General features: G+C 46.9%; 1 protein-coding gene across 1 annotated transcript in view; it reads right to left on the reverse strand.

Moving 5' to 3' along the window:
- The window catches only part of gabbr1a (gamma-aminobutyric acid (GABA) B receptor, 1a), a 73,484-nt gene that overhangs the window by 35,151 nt on the left and 20,824 nt on the right, over positions 1 to 17,509 (reverse strand). Inside the window, exons 6-7 of the mRNA XM_034529140.1 lie at positions 14,604 to 14,764; positions 9,019 to 9,153 (exon numbers count right to left, since the gene is read on the reverse strand). Of these exons, the coding sequence (XP_034385031.1) occupies positions 9,019 to 9,153; positions 14,604 to 14,764 (296 nt within the window). The remainder of the gene's footprint in view (positions 1 to 9,018; positions 9,154 to 14,603; positions 14,765 to 17,509) is intronic.

Consider the following 17,509-nt stretch of genomic DNA (forward strand, 5'->3'; position numbering starts at 1 on the left):
GAGCCAATTGATAGAAAAACACATTTTCTTGAAGGTCAGAAGATAATTTGGCGTTTCCATAACTTATTTAGTGCGTCAACTCTTATTCACCGAAGGCAAAAGCCACCTCGAGCTAGCTTAATGATGCGATGCATAGAAATGCTATTAAAATGAGTTTCTGAAAACACGGCTTCTGAGGTCCACTGCAGGGTAGATGTGGAACAGCAGGAATTTGACATGACAGCAGATGTTTATGACGGAAACACACACACACGCACACACACACACACACGCACACACACACACACACACACACACACACACACACAGAGCTCGGTGACGCAGCAGAGCAACATGGTGCGGCCAACTGTCACTCAAAACAGCCACATCCTTAATTAAATCTAACTTTTAACCTTAATATATTTTAAACAGGTGGTTTATATAAGAATTCATTTTTTGTACCAGGCTTTATATATTATTTCTACTGTTAAGTTTGGCATTTAAACATAGTGGTCTTTGGAGATCAACAAGTGGTCTTTTGAGGAACTGCAGGTTCCACGTTAGCTTCATTTTAAGCTCTGGCGGTTGCTGCTTAGCTAACGGTTATGAACTTATAAACAGTGAGAAAGAAACTTATGATCTATTTACTCAAAGAATACAAAAATGCAATGAAACAACAGACACTGGTCTGCTAACAATCCCATAATGCAACATCAACAATGACACAACATGTATGCATACCAGTCCACAACGTCAGACACAGTTGACTTAACAAAACATGGCTGTCTGACTGTTCAATACAGACCCTTTAAAATCAAACACTCAGCGTATTTTACAGTTTCCAGTGTTAGCAACATGCCGGTAGAATTTAATGATTTAATTGTCAAAGCCCAGAAATCCCCAAACAATGAGCTGCAAGCTTTCCCCTGTTAGCACTCAAATAAACCTGCACCAGACACAAAAACAGTGACAAAACTGAAATGGAGCGAAAAGCAAGAAAGCGGTGGCAGAAATAGACGATGTAGCTGCAACAGACAGGCTTCCCAAAAACCACAAACAATATCTCTTGATTTTCAGTTCCTCAGTTCTCCGGTGGATCAATGTATGTCTACGGCTTACAGTGCTTTTAGAAAGGGAGATGTGGAGTCAAATTAACATGTGCCAAGAGGAGCGAGAGCCCCTTCTTGATCAGCGTCCAGAAACGGAGGTTGCTTTTTCCTCCCCCGGCGAGCTGATGAGGCTGTTTGACATGCGAGGAGGCTTCTGCAGGCAGGCAGCATACAGAAATAATTGAGTGTGGCGGTTAGGAGGTTGTGCCAGTGGTGGCGTGTAGTAAAGAGAGACAGATCCCTTTGTGTGGGGAGAATCGGCTGCTCCAGTTGAGGGAGCGAGGCGGAAATGAAGAGTGGGAGAGAAAGATGGTAGTGATGGAACGGAGGAAGGAAGGAAGGAAGGAAGGAAGGAAAAAAGGGGGCTGAAATAGAGCATGCCAGCTCCAGGCAGCGACGACAGAGAAAAGAGGAAGGCAAAGACTCAAAATGTGGGAGCGAGTTTTTAATGATGAGGAAAGAGACAGGGACCAGAAACAGGAAATAGGGGCAGATGCCAAACACTGGAACGGATTGTTCTCGATGACTAATCTCTGGATGAAACTTCAATTACAGGACAAAGCTAATAGGCGGAGCACTGTGAGTGACAGAGACGGAGAGTGAGATAAACAAAATAACTGATGAAGGCATAAAAAGTGTTTCTAAAAAACAACAGCATCAGAGATCTGGGATGCGCCTGTACCTGCTGTAAATGTATTATGAAGCAGAACGTGAGGTCAAACTACATGCTCGGCCCCAGAATGTGAGTCAAACTACATGCTCGGCCCCAGAATGTGAGGTCAAACTACATGCTCGGCCCCAGAATGTGAGTCAAACTACATGCTCGGCCCCAGAATGTGTGTCAAACTACATGCTCGGCCCCAGAATGTGAGTCAAACTACATGCTCGGTCCCAGAATGTGAGTCAAACTACATGCTCGGTCCCAGAATGTGAGTCAAACTACATGCTCGGTCCCAGAATGTGAGTCAAACTACATGCTCGGTCCCAGAATGTGTGTCAAACTACATGCTCGGTCCCAGAATGTGAGTCAAACTACATGCTCGGCCCCAGAATGTGAGTCAAACTACATGCTCGGTCCCAGAATGTGAGTCAAACTACATGCTCGGTCCCAGAATGTGAGTCAAACTACATGCTCGGTCCCAGAATGTGTGTCAAACTACATGCTCGGTCCCAGAATGTGAGTCAAACTACATGCTCGGTCCCAGAATGTGAGTCAAACTACATGCTCGGTCCCAGAATGTGAGGTCAAACTACATGCTCGGTCCCAGAATGTGAGTCAAACTACATGCTCGGTCCCAGAATGTGAGTCAAACTACATGCTCGGTCCCAGAATGTGTGTCAAACTACATGCTCGGTCCCAGAATGTGAGTCAAACTACATGCTCGGTCCCAGAATGTGAGTCAAACTACATGCTCGGTCCCAGAATGTGAGTCAAACTACATGCTCGGTCCCAGAATGTGAGGTCAAACTACATGCTCGGTCCCAGAATGTGAGTCAAACTACATGCTCGGTCCCAGAATGTGAGTCAAACTACATGCTCGGCCCCAGAATGTGAGTCAAACTACATGCTCGGCCCCAGAATGTGAGTCAAACTACATGCTCGGTCCCAGAATGTGAGTCAAACTACATGCTCGGCCCCAGAATGTGAGTCAAACTACATGCTCGGTCCCAGAATGTGTGTCAAACTACATGCTCGGTCCCAGAATGTGAGTCAAACTACATGCTCGGTCCCAGAATGTGAGTCAAACTACATGCTCGGTCCCAGAATGTGAGGTCAAACTACATGCTCGGCCCCAGAATGTGTGTCAAACTACATGCTCGGTCCCAGAATGTGAGTCAAACTACATGCTCGGTCCCAGAATGTGAGTCAAACTACATGCTCGGTCCCAGAATGTGAGTCAAACTACTAGAGTGAGATAAACAAAATAACTGATGAAGGCATAAAAAGTGTTTCTAAAAAACAACAGCATCATGCTCGGTCCCAGAATGTGAGTCAAACTACATGCTCGGTCCCAGAATGTGAGTCAAACTACATGCTCGGCCCCAGAATGTGAGTCAATGTGAGTCAAACTACATGCTTGGTCAATGCGGTGTCGTGGCACGTGGTGCTTATTAAAAGGTGCCGTGTGAGGTATTTGACAATCAATAAACAACCACGGGACTGATTTCAAGAACCTAGTACAATTACCAGAAGTGCAAACAATTACCATTTAGATAAATGTCTGCTTCCAATAGCTTCCAATAGCTTCCAATAGCTTCCAATAGCTTCCAGTAGCTTCCAATAGCTTCCAATAGCTTCCAATAGCTTCCAATTTTTACATCGGTGGCTGGGCACAAAACGGAGGGAGCAACAAACAGAGCTAAAGATTTCAGTTTCCGTTTCAAAGGTTTCTTGTCAGCTCTCATAACCCTCTCATAACCCCCTCTCATAACCCTCTCTCATAACCCTCTCATAACCCTCTCATAACCCCCTCTCATAACCCTCTCATAACCCTCTCTCATAACCCTCTCATAACCCTCTCATAACCCCCTCTCATAACCCTCTCTCATAACCCCCTCTCATAACCCTCTCATAACCCTCTCATAACCCTCTCATAACCCCCTCTCATAACCCCCTCTCATAACCCCCTCTCATAACCCTCTCTCATAACCCTCTCATAACCCTCTCATAACCCTCTCTCATAACCCTCTCATTACCCCCTCTCATAACCCTCTCATAACACTCTCATAACCCACTCTCATAACCCCCTCTCATAACACCCTCATAACCCTCTCTCATAACCCTCATAACCCCCTCTCATAACCCTCTCATAACCCTCTCTCATAACCCCCTCATAACCCTCTCATAACCCTCATAACCCCCTCTCATAACCCTCTCATAACCCTCTCTCATAACCCCCTCATAACCCTCTCTCATAACTCTCTCATAACCCTCTCATAACCCCCTCTCATAACCCTCTCATAACCCCCTCTCATAACCCCCTCATAACCCTCTCTCATAACTCTCTCATAACCCTCTCATAACCCCCTCTCATAACCCCTCTCATAACCCTCTCATAACCCCCTCTCATAACCCCCTCTCATAACCCTCTCATAACCCCCTCTCATAACCCCCTCATAACCCTCTCTCATAACTCTCTCATAACCCTCTCATAACCCTCTCTCATAACCCCCTCTCATAACCCTCTCATAACCCCCTCTCATAACCCCCTCATAACCCTCTCTCATAACTCTCTCATAACCCTCTCATAACCCCCTCTCATAACCCCCTCTCATAACCTTCTCTCATAACCCTCTCATAACCCTCTCTCATAACCCTCTCATAACCCTCTCTCATAACCCCCTCTCATAACCCTCTCTCATAACCCTCTCATAACCCTCTCGCATAACCCCCTCTCATAACTCTCTCATAACCCTCTCATAACCCCCTCTCATAACCCTCTCATAACCCTCTCATAACCCCCTCTCATAACCCTCTCATAACCCTCTCATAACCCCCTCTCATAACCCTCTCTCATAACCCTCTCATAACCCACTCTCATAACACCCTCATAACCCTCTCTCATAACCCCCTCTCATAACCCTCTCATAACCCTCTCTCATAACCCTCTCATAACCCTCTCTCATAACCCTCTCATAACCCCCTCTCATAACCCTCTCTCATAACACCCTTTCATAACCCCCTCTCATAACCCCCTCTCATAACCCTCTCATAACCCCCTCTCATAACCCTCTCTCATAACCCTCTCATTACCCCCTCTCATAACCCTCTCATAACACTCTCATAACCCACTCTCATAACCCACTCTCATAACCCCCTCTCATAACACCCTCATAACCCTCTCTCATAACCCTCATAACCCCCTCTCATAACCCTCTCATAACCCTCTCTCATAACCCCCTCATAACCCTCTCATAACCCTCATAACCCCCTCTCATAACCCTCTCATAACCCTCTCTCATAACCCCCTCATAACCCTCTCTCATAACTCTCTCATAACCCTCTCATAACCCCCTCTCATAACCCTCTCATAACCCCCTCTCATAACCCCCTCTCATAACCCTCTCATAACCCCCTCTCATAACCCCCTCATAACCCTCTCTCATAACTCTCTCATAACCCTCTCATAACCCTCTCTCATAACCCCCTCTCATAACCCTCTCATAACCCCCTCTCATAACCCCCTCATAACCCTCTCTCATAACTCTCTCATAACCCTCTCATAACCCCCTCTCATAACCCCCTCTCATAACCTTCTCTCATAACCCTCTCATAACCCTCTCTCATAACCCTCTCATAACCCTCTCTCATAACCCCCTCTCATAACCCTCTCTCATAACCCTCTCATAACCCTCTCGCATAACCCCCTCTCATAACTCTCTCATAACCCTCTCATAACCCCCTCTCATAACCCTCTCATAACCCTCTCATAACCCCCTCTCATAACCCTCTCATAACCCTCTCATAACCCCCTCTCATAACCCCCTCTCATAACCCTCTCATAACCCACTCTCATAACACCCTCATAACCCTCTCTCATAACCCCCTCTCATAACCCTCTCATAACCCTCTCTCATAACCCTCTCATAACCCTCTCTCATAACCCTCTCATTACCCCCTCTCATAACCCTCTCTCATAACACCCTTTCATAACCCCCTCTCATAACCCCCTCTCATAACCCTCTCATAACCCCCTCTCATAACCCTCTCTCATAACCCTCTCATTACCCCCTCTCATAACCCTCTCATAACACTCTCATAACCCACTCTCATAACCCACTCTCATAACCCCCTCTCATAACACCCTCATAACCCTCTCTCATAACCCTCATAACCCCCTCTCATAACCCTCTCATAACCCTCTCTCATAACCCCCTCATAACCCTCTCATAACCCTCATAACCCCCTCTCATAACCCTCTCATAACCCTCTCTCATAACCCCCTCATAACCCTCTCTCATAACTCTCTCATAACCCTCTCATAACCCCCTCTCATAACCCTCTCATAACCCCCTCTCATAACCCCCTCATAACCCTCTCTCATAACTCTCTCATAACCCTCTCATAACCCCCTCTCATAACCCCCTCTCATAACCCTCTCATAACCCCCTCTCATAACCCCCTCTCATAACCCTCTCATAACCCCCTCTCATAACCCCCTCATAACCCTCTCTCATAACTCTCTCATAACCCTCTCATAACCCTCTCTCATAACCCCCTCTCATAACCCTCTCATAACCCCCTCTCATAACCCCCTCATAACCCTCTCTCATAACTCTCTCATAACCCTCTCATAACCCCCTCTCATAACCCCCTCTCATAACCTTCTCTCATAACCCTCTCATAACCCTCTCTCATAACCCTCTCATAACCCTCTCTCATAACCCCCTCTCATAACCCTCTCTCATAACCCTCTCATAACCCCCTCTCATAACCCTCTCTCATAACCCCCTCATAACCCCCTCTCATAACCCCCTCTCATAACCCTCTCATAACCCTCATAACCCCCTCTCATAACCCTCTCATAACCCCCTCATAACCCTCTCTCATAACTCTCTCATAACCCCCTCTCATAACCCCCTCTCATAACCCTCTCTCATAACCCTCTCATAACCCCCTCATAACCCTCTCTCATAACTCTCTCATAACCCCCTCTCATAACCCCCTCTCATAACCCTCTCATAACCCTCTCTCATAACCCCCTCATAACCCCCTCTCATAACCCCCTCTCATAACCCTCTCATAACCCTCATAACCCCCTCTCATAACCCTCTCATAACCCCCTCATAACCCTCTCTCATAACTCTCTCATAACCCCCTCTCATAACCCTCTCTCATAACCCTCTCATAACCCCCTCTCATAACCCTCTCATAACCCCCTCTCATAACCCTCTCTCATAACTCTCTCATAACCCCCTCTCATAACCCCCTCTCATAACCCTCTCTCATAACCCTCTCATAACCCCCTCTCATAACCCTCTCTCATAACCCTCTCTCATAACCCCCTCTCATAACCCTCTCATAATCCTCTCTCATAACTCTCTCATAACCCTCTCATAACCCTCTCATAACCCCCTCTCATAACCCTCTCTCATAACCCCCTCTCATAACCCCCTCTCATAACCCTAACCCCCTCATAACCCTCATAACCCTCTCTCATAACCCTCATAACCCCCTCTCATAACCCCCTCTCATAACCCTCTCATAACCCTCTCTCATAACCCCCTCTCATAACCCTCTCATAACCCTCTCTCATAACCCCCTCATAACCCTCTCATAACCCTCTCTCATAACCCCCTCTCATAACCCTCTCTCATAACCTCTCTCATAACCCCCTCATAACCCTCATAACCCTCTCATAACCCTCTCTCATAACCCCCTCTCATAACCTCTCTCATAACCCCCTCATAACCCTCATAACCCTCATAACCCCCTCTCATAACCCTCTCTCATAACCCCCTCTCATAACCCTCTCTCATAACCCCCTCTCATAACCCTCTCTCAACCCTCTCTCATAACCCCCTCTCATAACCCTCTCATAACCCTCTCATAACCCCCTCTCATAACCCTCTCATAACCCTCTCTCATAACTCTCTCTCATAACCCTCTCATAACCCTCTCATAACCCTCTCATAACCCCCTCTCATAACCCCCTCTCATAACCCCCTCTCATCACCCTCTCATCACCCTCTCATCACCCTCTCATCACCCTCTCATCACCCTCTCATAACCCTCTCATAACCCTCTCATAACCCCCTCTCATAACCCTCGCATAACCCCCTCTCATAACACCCTCTCATAACCCTCTCATAACCCTCTCATCACCCTCTCATAACCCTCTCATCACCCTCTCATAACCCTCTCATAACCCTCTCATAACCCTCTCATAACCCTCTCATCACCCTCTCATAACCCTCTCATAACCCTCTCATAACCCTCTCATCACCCTCTCATAACCCTCTCATAACCCTCTCATAACCCTCTCATAACCCTCTCATCACCCTCTCATAACCCTCTCATAACCCTCTCATAACCCTCTCATCACCCTCTCATCACCCTCTCATAACCCCCTCTCATAACACCCTCTCATAACCCTCTCATAACCCTCTCATCACCCTCTCATAACCCTCTCATCACCCTCTCATAACCCTCTCATCACCCTCTCATAACCCTCTCATCACCCTCTCATAACCCTCTCATCACCCTCTCATAACCCTCTCATAACACCCTCTCATAACCCTCTCATAACCCTCTCATCACCCTCTCATAACCCTCTCATAACCCTGTCATAACCCTCAGGTCTCGTGTTCCCTTGGAGGATGAGTGAGGTGGTTTCTTCTGCATATGACATCATGAGTAGTTTGGTTTCTACCTGCTCAGGTTTGGAGATGTACCTGAGCATCTACCTGAAGTGGAGGTGACTCCAGAGACCCTGAAACCTGAACTAGTTCTCTGTGGATATCGAGAGGAACAGGGACACATTTTAAATGTCACGCCTCGATGATGTCATAGTTCTGGGTTTGGCAGCCGATATCCCTCTAAAACATAACCAGAGGTAAGAACATTTGATGATTCTTAAGGCCAAAATAAACCTCCAATGAACAGTGCGCATAAAAAGATATATTTCTATATAATTAGCACAACTAAATGGAAAGTATTTAAGGAGCATCTTTTCCCCATGATTTACAAGCAGGTTCATTAATGTGTATTGGCAATGGATATTGGAGATTAAATAAATATCCTGTGTAAATCACGTCTAAAAATATGTGTACCGTGTCTGTGTGCTCAGATTTGAGGCTCACGTCTCACACCTCTCCCTGTGCAAACCACCTAACATTATAGAAAAGAAATCTGGGTTGAAATGACGGGGGATTGAAACAAAATGTCCTGAAAGCGCGCAGTTTGGCAAAAACAGCAAGAGACACCCACCACGATGAGGTTCCACATGCGGGCGGCTTCGGCCACCAGCGTGGAGACGCCGCTGCAGCCGGGCATGAGGACGATCTTGATGGGCTCGGTGTACAGAAGGTCATACAGCAACTTGGTGGCCTCTCCGGGGTCGCACTGCAAGGACAAAATGACAACGGGTTTAATGGATGGACGTATGAACAGATGGGATGGATCGATGATAAGGGGGAGAAATGACTTGAGGTGATTGAAAGAGAGAGAGAGGGGAAAGGGGCAGATAAGGGTGAGGGAGACGGGAGCGTGGGGGGTGGAGGGGGCAGTAAACAGAAAGGAGAAGACAGAGGAGATAAAGGAAAGGAATGCGCAACCTAAAGGCCGATGGAAATATGAAGAGAAAAGGCAAGGAAGAGGACGAGGGAGGGAACCGCAAAGAACAAAACCGACAAGGTCAAGATGAAGGAGGGGGGGGGGCACAGAGGGAGCAGTGGGCACCGAACACACAGAGGCCAAGCTGGAGTAAATAAAGTGAGTTCACAGACAGCATCATCGACACACAACACGCTGTCCACAGATCAACACACACCAACAGAACATCACAAGTCATTACGAGCCTCCAGTAAAGTCATTTACAGCGTGTCGAGGTGCGAGCGCGTGGCTGGAATGATGCATCGCTGCTCCGTCAGCCAGATTACCGACAGGCCGTCACCGCCGCTCGTCAGAGTCACTGATAAACAGACCTGACACATCCAATGAGCCGGCGTGGAGGAGGAGATGTGGCTCGCAAACACAAACACGCTGCATGCACAGTTTAAAGAAATACACTCCAGATGGGTGTCACAAACAATCGGAGCGCGGCCGATGTCGGCGGCGCCCAATACGGCTCCTAATTGGGGGGTTTGTGTCAGCGGCAGAATTGTCTCTTTGAGGCAGCCCTCTGCTCTCTGAAGAGCTAATCGCCACTCGAGAAGCAGCGAATATGCCAAATAGCTGGGCTTCTTATTGATTGGTGTGTTTTCCATTAACTCTCGATTGGGTGGGATTATGGTGGTGTCATGTCAGGATGTCGTCATGCACTTAGATCATTCATCTGAACCCAGTTAAAGTCTCCGTATGGTTATCTCCATGGAGGGAATTCTGCTTAAATTCCGTGGACTTATTGGACCACGTGAAGACCTTTAGTTGGTGGATCTGTCATCAAGGGGATCCCTGCAGGTGGGGGGAAAGGTCGCAGCACCTGTAGAGTCTCCTGCTTGGCCCCCGCGGTGGGATAATACTGTGAGGGACCAGATTGGGAGAAAAGGGCATAGCGGGGTTTTAACTGTGAGCTAAACCTGCGTCCACTCCTTCATTAATATGTGTTCACGTGTGTCATTTTGCATCCCCTTCTGAACCGCTTGCATACAATAACTTTCTAAATAATGCTGTTGCAGCCACCTTCCTTTCGCGATATGGCCAACATCTTCTATCCCGATATAGGTCATTTAATATCTCGACATACATAACAATATATATTATGATACGGCATGTTTTCTTGGCAATACAATCAATAGTGTATATGAAATAATCACATAGTGTTGTATACTCTGAATTAAATACTTAATAAATGAAAAGAGTAGCTTTAGTGCAAAATAATTGGGGAAAGAGTTTTATAACATTGTCGGACTCACGATGGACAGAATTGTATTATTATTATTTTGTAAATCATGCATTCTTCTGGAAGCTTGTAAATAAACCACCGTTATGTATTACATATTATTATTACATACGTTTCTGTTGCAAGAGAAGGTTGAGGATTTTCAAAGAATGTTTTATACTTTGAGTTTTTATAGCAAAACGTTTAATAACCCTTTAGCAACCACCCACGGGACACAAGCCTTAAGTAAGACTTTCATAGACTATCAAAGCGTACATGAAGAGGAGCATGTAGTAGACCTATCTGTAGATTAGAGTCTCATATTTTGGTGGTAAAAATAAAGAATACTCCAATGTGCAGCAGAGTAGACAACAGAGGATAACTGAACCCTGTACAATCTTCAACAACCATAAACGGTGTATTAAACCCTTGAAAAGGCCTTTTTTAAATACGGCCTCTCCTGGAGGTTGTTTGTGTTCCCTGACACTGGCTGTGGGCTGGCTGCATGCTGAGAACAAGCTTGTTAGCTTTCTGGTGTTTTAACTATACTCTGACGAGGGGTAATTCGGTTCTGAATATCTTTTAATTATATAACTTTTCTGAGCGTTCAATAACAGCTTGTTTGCATACATTTTCCAAATTACTCGCAGCTAGAAATTAGAATTAAACCAAAAGGGCACAGACCTCCATCAAGTCCAAGCCCGATGTCGCAATAAAATATATATATATATATATATATATATATATCATTTTAAAGATAAATTTTCTTTTTATTAATTAATCAAAAATTTGAACAAAACCGGCAACGGTGTAGAATGCAATGTTTAAACATAGTTGCAGAAGCATTTAAATGAATGTCAATCCAATCACTAGCAAACACCCTTAAAACGCATCAGACCCTGAATCTTGAGTTTTGACGAGCGTAAGAAAAGAAAGAAACCTTTTGTTACAAAAAGGGAAACACGGGGCAGAAAGAGGTGAAGAAGAAAGCAGCATCCCTTATGAAGAGGAAAACAGGGTGTTGGCAGCTGTGCCATAAAGGTTGAAGAATCTCTGCTATTCTTGGAGGTCTGTCTTTTACAACCCCCCGGAGTCATCACCAGTTCACTTTCATTTCTAGCCCTCCTTTGCTCATAAGAGCGCCTGGATTGACGACCCCCGATGTCATTCACATACACATTTACCGACACACACACACACATATCGGTGTACTTCTACCTTTGAGAGGACACTCATTGACACATCCCAGAGCCCCTTACCCTAAACTTAACCACCTGACCCCAACCCTTACCCTCATTCTAACCTTTGCTCACTCTGAAGGTGAAAGGTAGATGTACAAGTGTACACACAACCACACAGAAAAAGATTAGGACGGCCGTGTGTCCCCGTCATAAAAATGCTGTCTTACTGCTTCATGTACACACATGCGTGACATCACACCGCCATCTCTGTCGCTGTCCTTGGTGCTGAAAGTCCCCCGAGCCAATAACAGTGTTGTCGTTAATGTGCCTATGCAGCCGTTTCAATCAGTCAAACCTTTGAAAGAAAGCGAATGTTCCCTGGGCTGAGAAGACACCGGCTCGTCATAATACGCTCTGTAATCACACTCCAGATTGAATAATACAAAAAGAGTTTGAAGAGGGGATAAGATGTGGGCCTGGGGGACCGCCTAGTGTTGAATTTCAAAGCATGCGCAGCTACAGCTCCTAATTTCCTTGTAATTACATCTGGCGCTCGGATTCTGGCTTGTACGCCAATGCATGACATGCATGGGGACCAGTGATGAATACTGGTTGTGCCACAGTGAATGGTGAAATCGTGGCACGGCTGCCAATTAAAATAAAGGACAAGAGTGAGGGAAGCACCTCGTTTCACCATTTCTCTGTATCGCCACTGTCTCACTCCATCACTGTTAATAATTGATCAAAGTTTTCAGTCTCGGCTTTGATATATCCATGGCAACGGCCTGCGCAGAGAGTGTGTGTGTGCCTGTAGCGCGTGTGTGTACGCGTCTGTCTGTGTGTGTGTAGATCTCAGAAGGCTGTAAATAGTCGGATGCTGTCGCCAGAATAGCCAGAGAAACAAGCCGTTCTGCTACCACGGGGTATCTGCATCCTTTAAAGGGACAGGCTGGGATTAAGTGTTGAGCTTCATGAATATTGTATGATGTTGAACAAGCTGAGGACATCGCTTGATACTCCCAAGCCTAATGGTCACTGGTGTGTGAATGTGTATTTAGGCACCTGTCTGTCAAACGTTACCGCGTGCCTTGTGCTCAACGCTGCTGTTTGACTTGGAAGACAAAGAAAAGTTCCACATCGTGATCAATTCAGGTCAAAGACTGCACTCCTAATTGCACTCCTGCGGCCGTGATCTTGAGATGCAAACAAAGGGCCCGTTACGCCCCGGTCTCCATCACAGTTAAACAAAAGAGTTGTGGAGATCCGCTCTCTGGCCAAACAAGAATAAGGCGTGAGCCGTCAGAACTGCATGTAAATATCAGAGCGAATTAATCCCACTTCATATAATTGCTTTTCAAAACTCTGAGTAAGATCCTCATCATTATTCCAGCCAGGTGAGACGCGTTGGCAATGAGGACGTAAAAACATTCCAAACACAATGTACAGCAATAAATTCCCTCCTGGACTTAATTCGAGGAATTAGCCTGCGTTGCTCAGACAATGTTCTACCAGCCTCTGTGAGCCGTTCTATTCAAAGGATCTGCATCTATTTATCGAGCCGGAGGCGCCAGTGACTCCTGAAGCACGAGGAGAGATGTCCCCCCCCCAATCCCTATGAAATCTGCTCATGCTTTATCTTTATGTTCATGGCAGCTCCATCGGCCCGCTTCACTACACTTGTAATCAGAGGATGCACGCACACGTTTTCATCTGTTTAGCATTTGATTGCAAAGAACACGGTGTATGCACGACACATTGGGAATAAGCATGCACTGTACTATCAGCTGCATACATCCAGCGTATGAATTTGCACACATATTTTCACAGAGCTGAAATCTTATTTGTTTCTGTGGTTTGCTTGAAGAGCAACTGTTGCCATGCCAACTCTCTCTCTCACACACACACACACGCAGACACACATTCGCTCTCCCCCTGCTATTCTGTTTAACAGGATTCCAATGCAGAGCCCTGTACACCAATCAGAATAAAGCTCGTAGCACATTTCTAACCAGTCCCGGTACAGTTAACTGTTTGGTGCCGGCCGCTCTCCAGGCATCTGTCCTGCAGCATGATTGATAACGACCCTACAGAGGGGAGATCCAGTCATTGCTTTCATATGTCTCCACTCATCCCGCTGATGGGCCAACGCGTACAGAAGGGCATTTAGGACAGGTAGCAACAAGGCTTGCAAATAGAGCTTCTTTTTCTTCTTCTTCTTCTTCTTCTTCTTTGTCTTCTTTTCTCTCTTTTTCTAACAGAGAGATAATGTGCTTTTTAATTAAAGTCTATGTCAGTGCAGTGGGTGGCAATCTGGGGCAGCCAGGGGAAATGAAACCAGTCAGGGGGGCGGATATTGGATTTATAGTAGTTGATAATGTTGACATTTTAAAATACCACCGTGATTAATGATTGATGAGCAACAAGCAGGAGGTGTGTTTGCTCATCCACCAGTAAAAGCAGCACCCCTTTGTGAGGCACACTGAGGACTTGAGCGGGGTGACCTTTTATGAAAAGCTCCTCTTTGAGATCCCTGACTTGATTTAGGCAAAGTAACATTTAATAGCAGGTCTATTAAATGTTACTTTGCCTAAATCAACAGTTTAGGGTCTACAAATAAAACGTAATAAGCTCCATAAAGTCAGAAAAGCCTCGTTTCAGTCAAGAGGGATGACAGGTGACAACAGAGTCAGGTGGTCCTCATGTGATCATTTGAGAGGCAGATGATTAGACCCCTCAGTGACTGACCCCCCCTCACCACACACACACACACACACACACACACACACACTCACCATGCTGTCGTAGTGGATGAGCTCCAGCTCGTAGTCCGGCAGGATGTCGCTCCGGTTGTTCACCAGGTCCAGGGCCATCTGAGCGGAGGGCATGCACGCCTGGCCGCCCGGCCAGCCCCCGCTCATGGGGAACAGCGCTCCGATGTACAGCTTCTTCTTGCCTGCGGATGGCCGTGGCCAGAAGAGGAGAAGGGCGATGAGAGAAGCCCGGAGGAGGACCGCTACCCGCAGCGGACTTCTGCAGACCACCACCATGCTGGTTCCAGGGGGGCTCAACTGGTGAGCCGGTCTCCTCCCGGTGCTGCGGCGCGAGCTCATTGGAGTGAATTCGGTTGCAACTAAAACGTAAGTGAGCTCAACACGTGTCCGGCCGCTTCCACGGGGCTGAGTTTACTTTGATCGAGCCGCCGATCATTTCGCATAACGCATGCTTAACGACACGCGGCGTGCGCGATCTTGTCAAACAGTTCAGGCGCGTGCCATCACGCGAGGACGCGCCGTGCTCGCCACTCAAGTTTCGACCCCGCGGTCCATATCCGTCCTCACGCGGCGCGGCTGAACTAACGCGTCCGTCCTGCTGGCGATCGATCATCGATCATGAATATCGATCATGGATATCGATCATGGATATCGCGTTTTACACACGAGAGAACAGGACGGTCAAATGAGTCCGGACCGGGAGCTGCAGCTCTACAAACAACAACAACACAACAACGGAGAGCCGGAGCAGCAGAAGATGGCAGGAAGCATCTCCCCCTCCACCCCCCCTCTCTCTTAACGCAGCCCCAATCCAACAGATGAGACCGGCAGGCGCGACAGAGCTCTGCGTCTGATCCACTGCAGCACCGGCAGGCAGAGAGAAGAGGGAGGGGGGGGGGGGGGGGAGAGAGAGACAGAGAGAGAAGAGGGAGGGAGGGAGGGAGAGAGAGAGAGAGGGAGAGAAGAGGGAGGGAGGGAGAGAGGGAGGGAGGGAGAGAGAGAGGGAGAGAAGAGGGAGGGAGACAGAGACAGAGACAGGGAGAGAGGGAGGGAGGGAGGGAGAGGGGGAGGGAGGGAGAGACAGAGAGGGAGGGAGAGAGAGAGAGGGAGAGAGACAGAGACAGAGAGAAGAGGGAGGGAGGGAGGGAGAGAGGGAGGGAGGGAGGGAGAGAGAGAGAAGAGGGAGGGAGGGAGAGACAGAGAGAGGGAGGGAGAGGGGGGAGGGGGGAGGGAGGGAGAGAAGAGGGAGGGAGACAGAGAGAGGGAGGGAGGGAGGGAGGGAGGAAGGGAGAGAGAGAGAGAGAGGGAGAGAAGAGGGAGGGAGACAGAGACAGAGACAGGGAGAGAGGGAGGGAGGGAGGGAGAGGGAGAGAGAGGGAGGGAGAGACAGAGAGGGAGGGAGAGAGAGAGAGGGAGAGAGAGGGAGGGAGAGACAGAGAGGGAGGGAGAGAGAGAGAGGGAGAGAGACAGAGAGAAGAGGGAGGGAGGGAGGGAGAGACAGAGAGAGAGAGAGAGAGAGAGAAGAGGGGGGTAGGAGGGGGCTCTGGGCAAAATCTCCTCAAAGGTTTTCTAATGACTTACCCACAGCGCTTAACTTAAGACAGCACATCCACTCACTCTCTTTTTGTCACATGTTCTTTGCATTTGGCTTCTTTTACTGCATTGATCAGTAATAATCAATTACTGATCAATGCATCATGTGAGCAGAGAGTCAGACCAGCACTCCCCCAAGTGGCATGGAGTTGGTCATTTTGGAGTCTTGCATTGTTTAATCTAGTGTTCTAGTAAAGTGAGCTCAGTGATGTAGTGCATCTGTTGCACTGTGCATGCTACAAGTTATTCGGCTTATGAGAATGTCACTAGGTTTGCAGATATTTGGTCAAAAACCAAAGCATTGCACCCGTTTAAATATTAACGGGGGAAGTTAAATATGAACAATTCATCCTAAGGGACATAAAGGTGTGGACCCAATTTCATGGCAATCCATCCTCAAAGAAAAGTCAGGAGGATCTCAAAAGTCAGGAGGATCTATCCTCTGGGGAACACAAATGCATGTACAGAATGTGAATGCCAAACCATCAAACGTTCAGATACTTCTGCCTGTGAGCAAAGTTGTGTACACACAGACCGATATCCACATTGCCATGATACTAGTCTTTGAACCTGCCCGATCAATAGTCATTTAAATCCTGCCGACACAATGTTTACATGTGACCTTTAGCCTGGTTTTAACAGCATATCTGTAGGTGCTGCTTGACCTGCAACTCAATGAGAGCTACAGACCACCTCTGCTAACGCATAGCGCATTTCACCTGTCTTTTTTTAACTCGGACACACAAAGACATGCAGCATGCAGCCACACTGACACATAACAAGTACACACAAAGACATGCAGCATGCAGCCACACTGACACATAACAAGTACACACAAAGACATGCAGCATGCAGCCACACTGACACATAACAAGTACACACAAAGACATGCAGCATGCAGCCACACTGACACATAACAAGTACACACAAAGACATGCAGCATGCAGCCACACTGACACATAACAAGTACACACAAAGACATGCACAATGGCTTTTAAGCCTTTACAGTTAAAAATGTATATATGTGATCGCAAGATTTATGCTGAATTATTGAACAAAATTGCTTTTAGTTTGGACCAACTCCACATTAAATGTCCACAAATACTAAAACCAAATACTTATTTGAAATATAGAGTTCAGCCGCTATAAAGGCAAATCCAAATAAATGGTTTAAACCAGACATCCCATCTACAGAAGATTGGTGATATCATTTTTTTATATTTCTAATGGAAAGAATCACCTTCACTTTAAAATGTTTGCATTCTAAAATCTGATTTACTCTGAGAGATGGAATATTATGTAAATGTATTGAACTGCTGCTGCAATGTGATCCT

This window comes from Cyclopterus lumpus, chromosome 25 (genome assembly GCF_009769545.1).
Source record: "Cyclopterus lumpus isolate fCycLum1 chromosome 25, fCycLum1.pri, whole genome shotgun sequence".
Taxonomy (NCBI): Eukaryota; Metazoa; Chordata; class Actinopteri; order Perciformes; family Cyclopteridae; genus Cyclopterus; species Cyclopterus lumpus.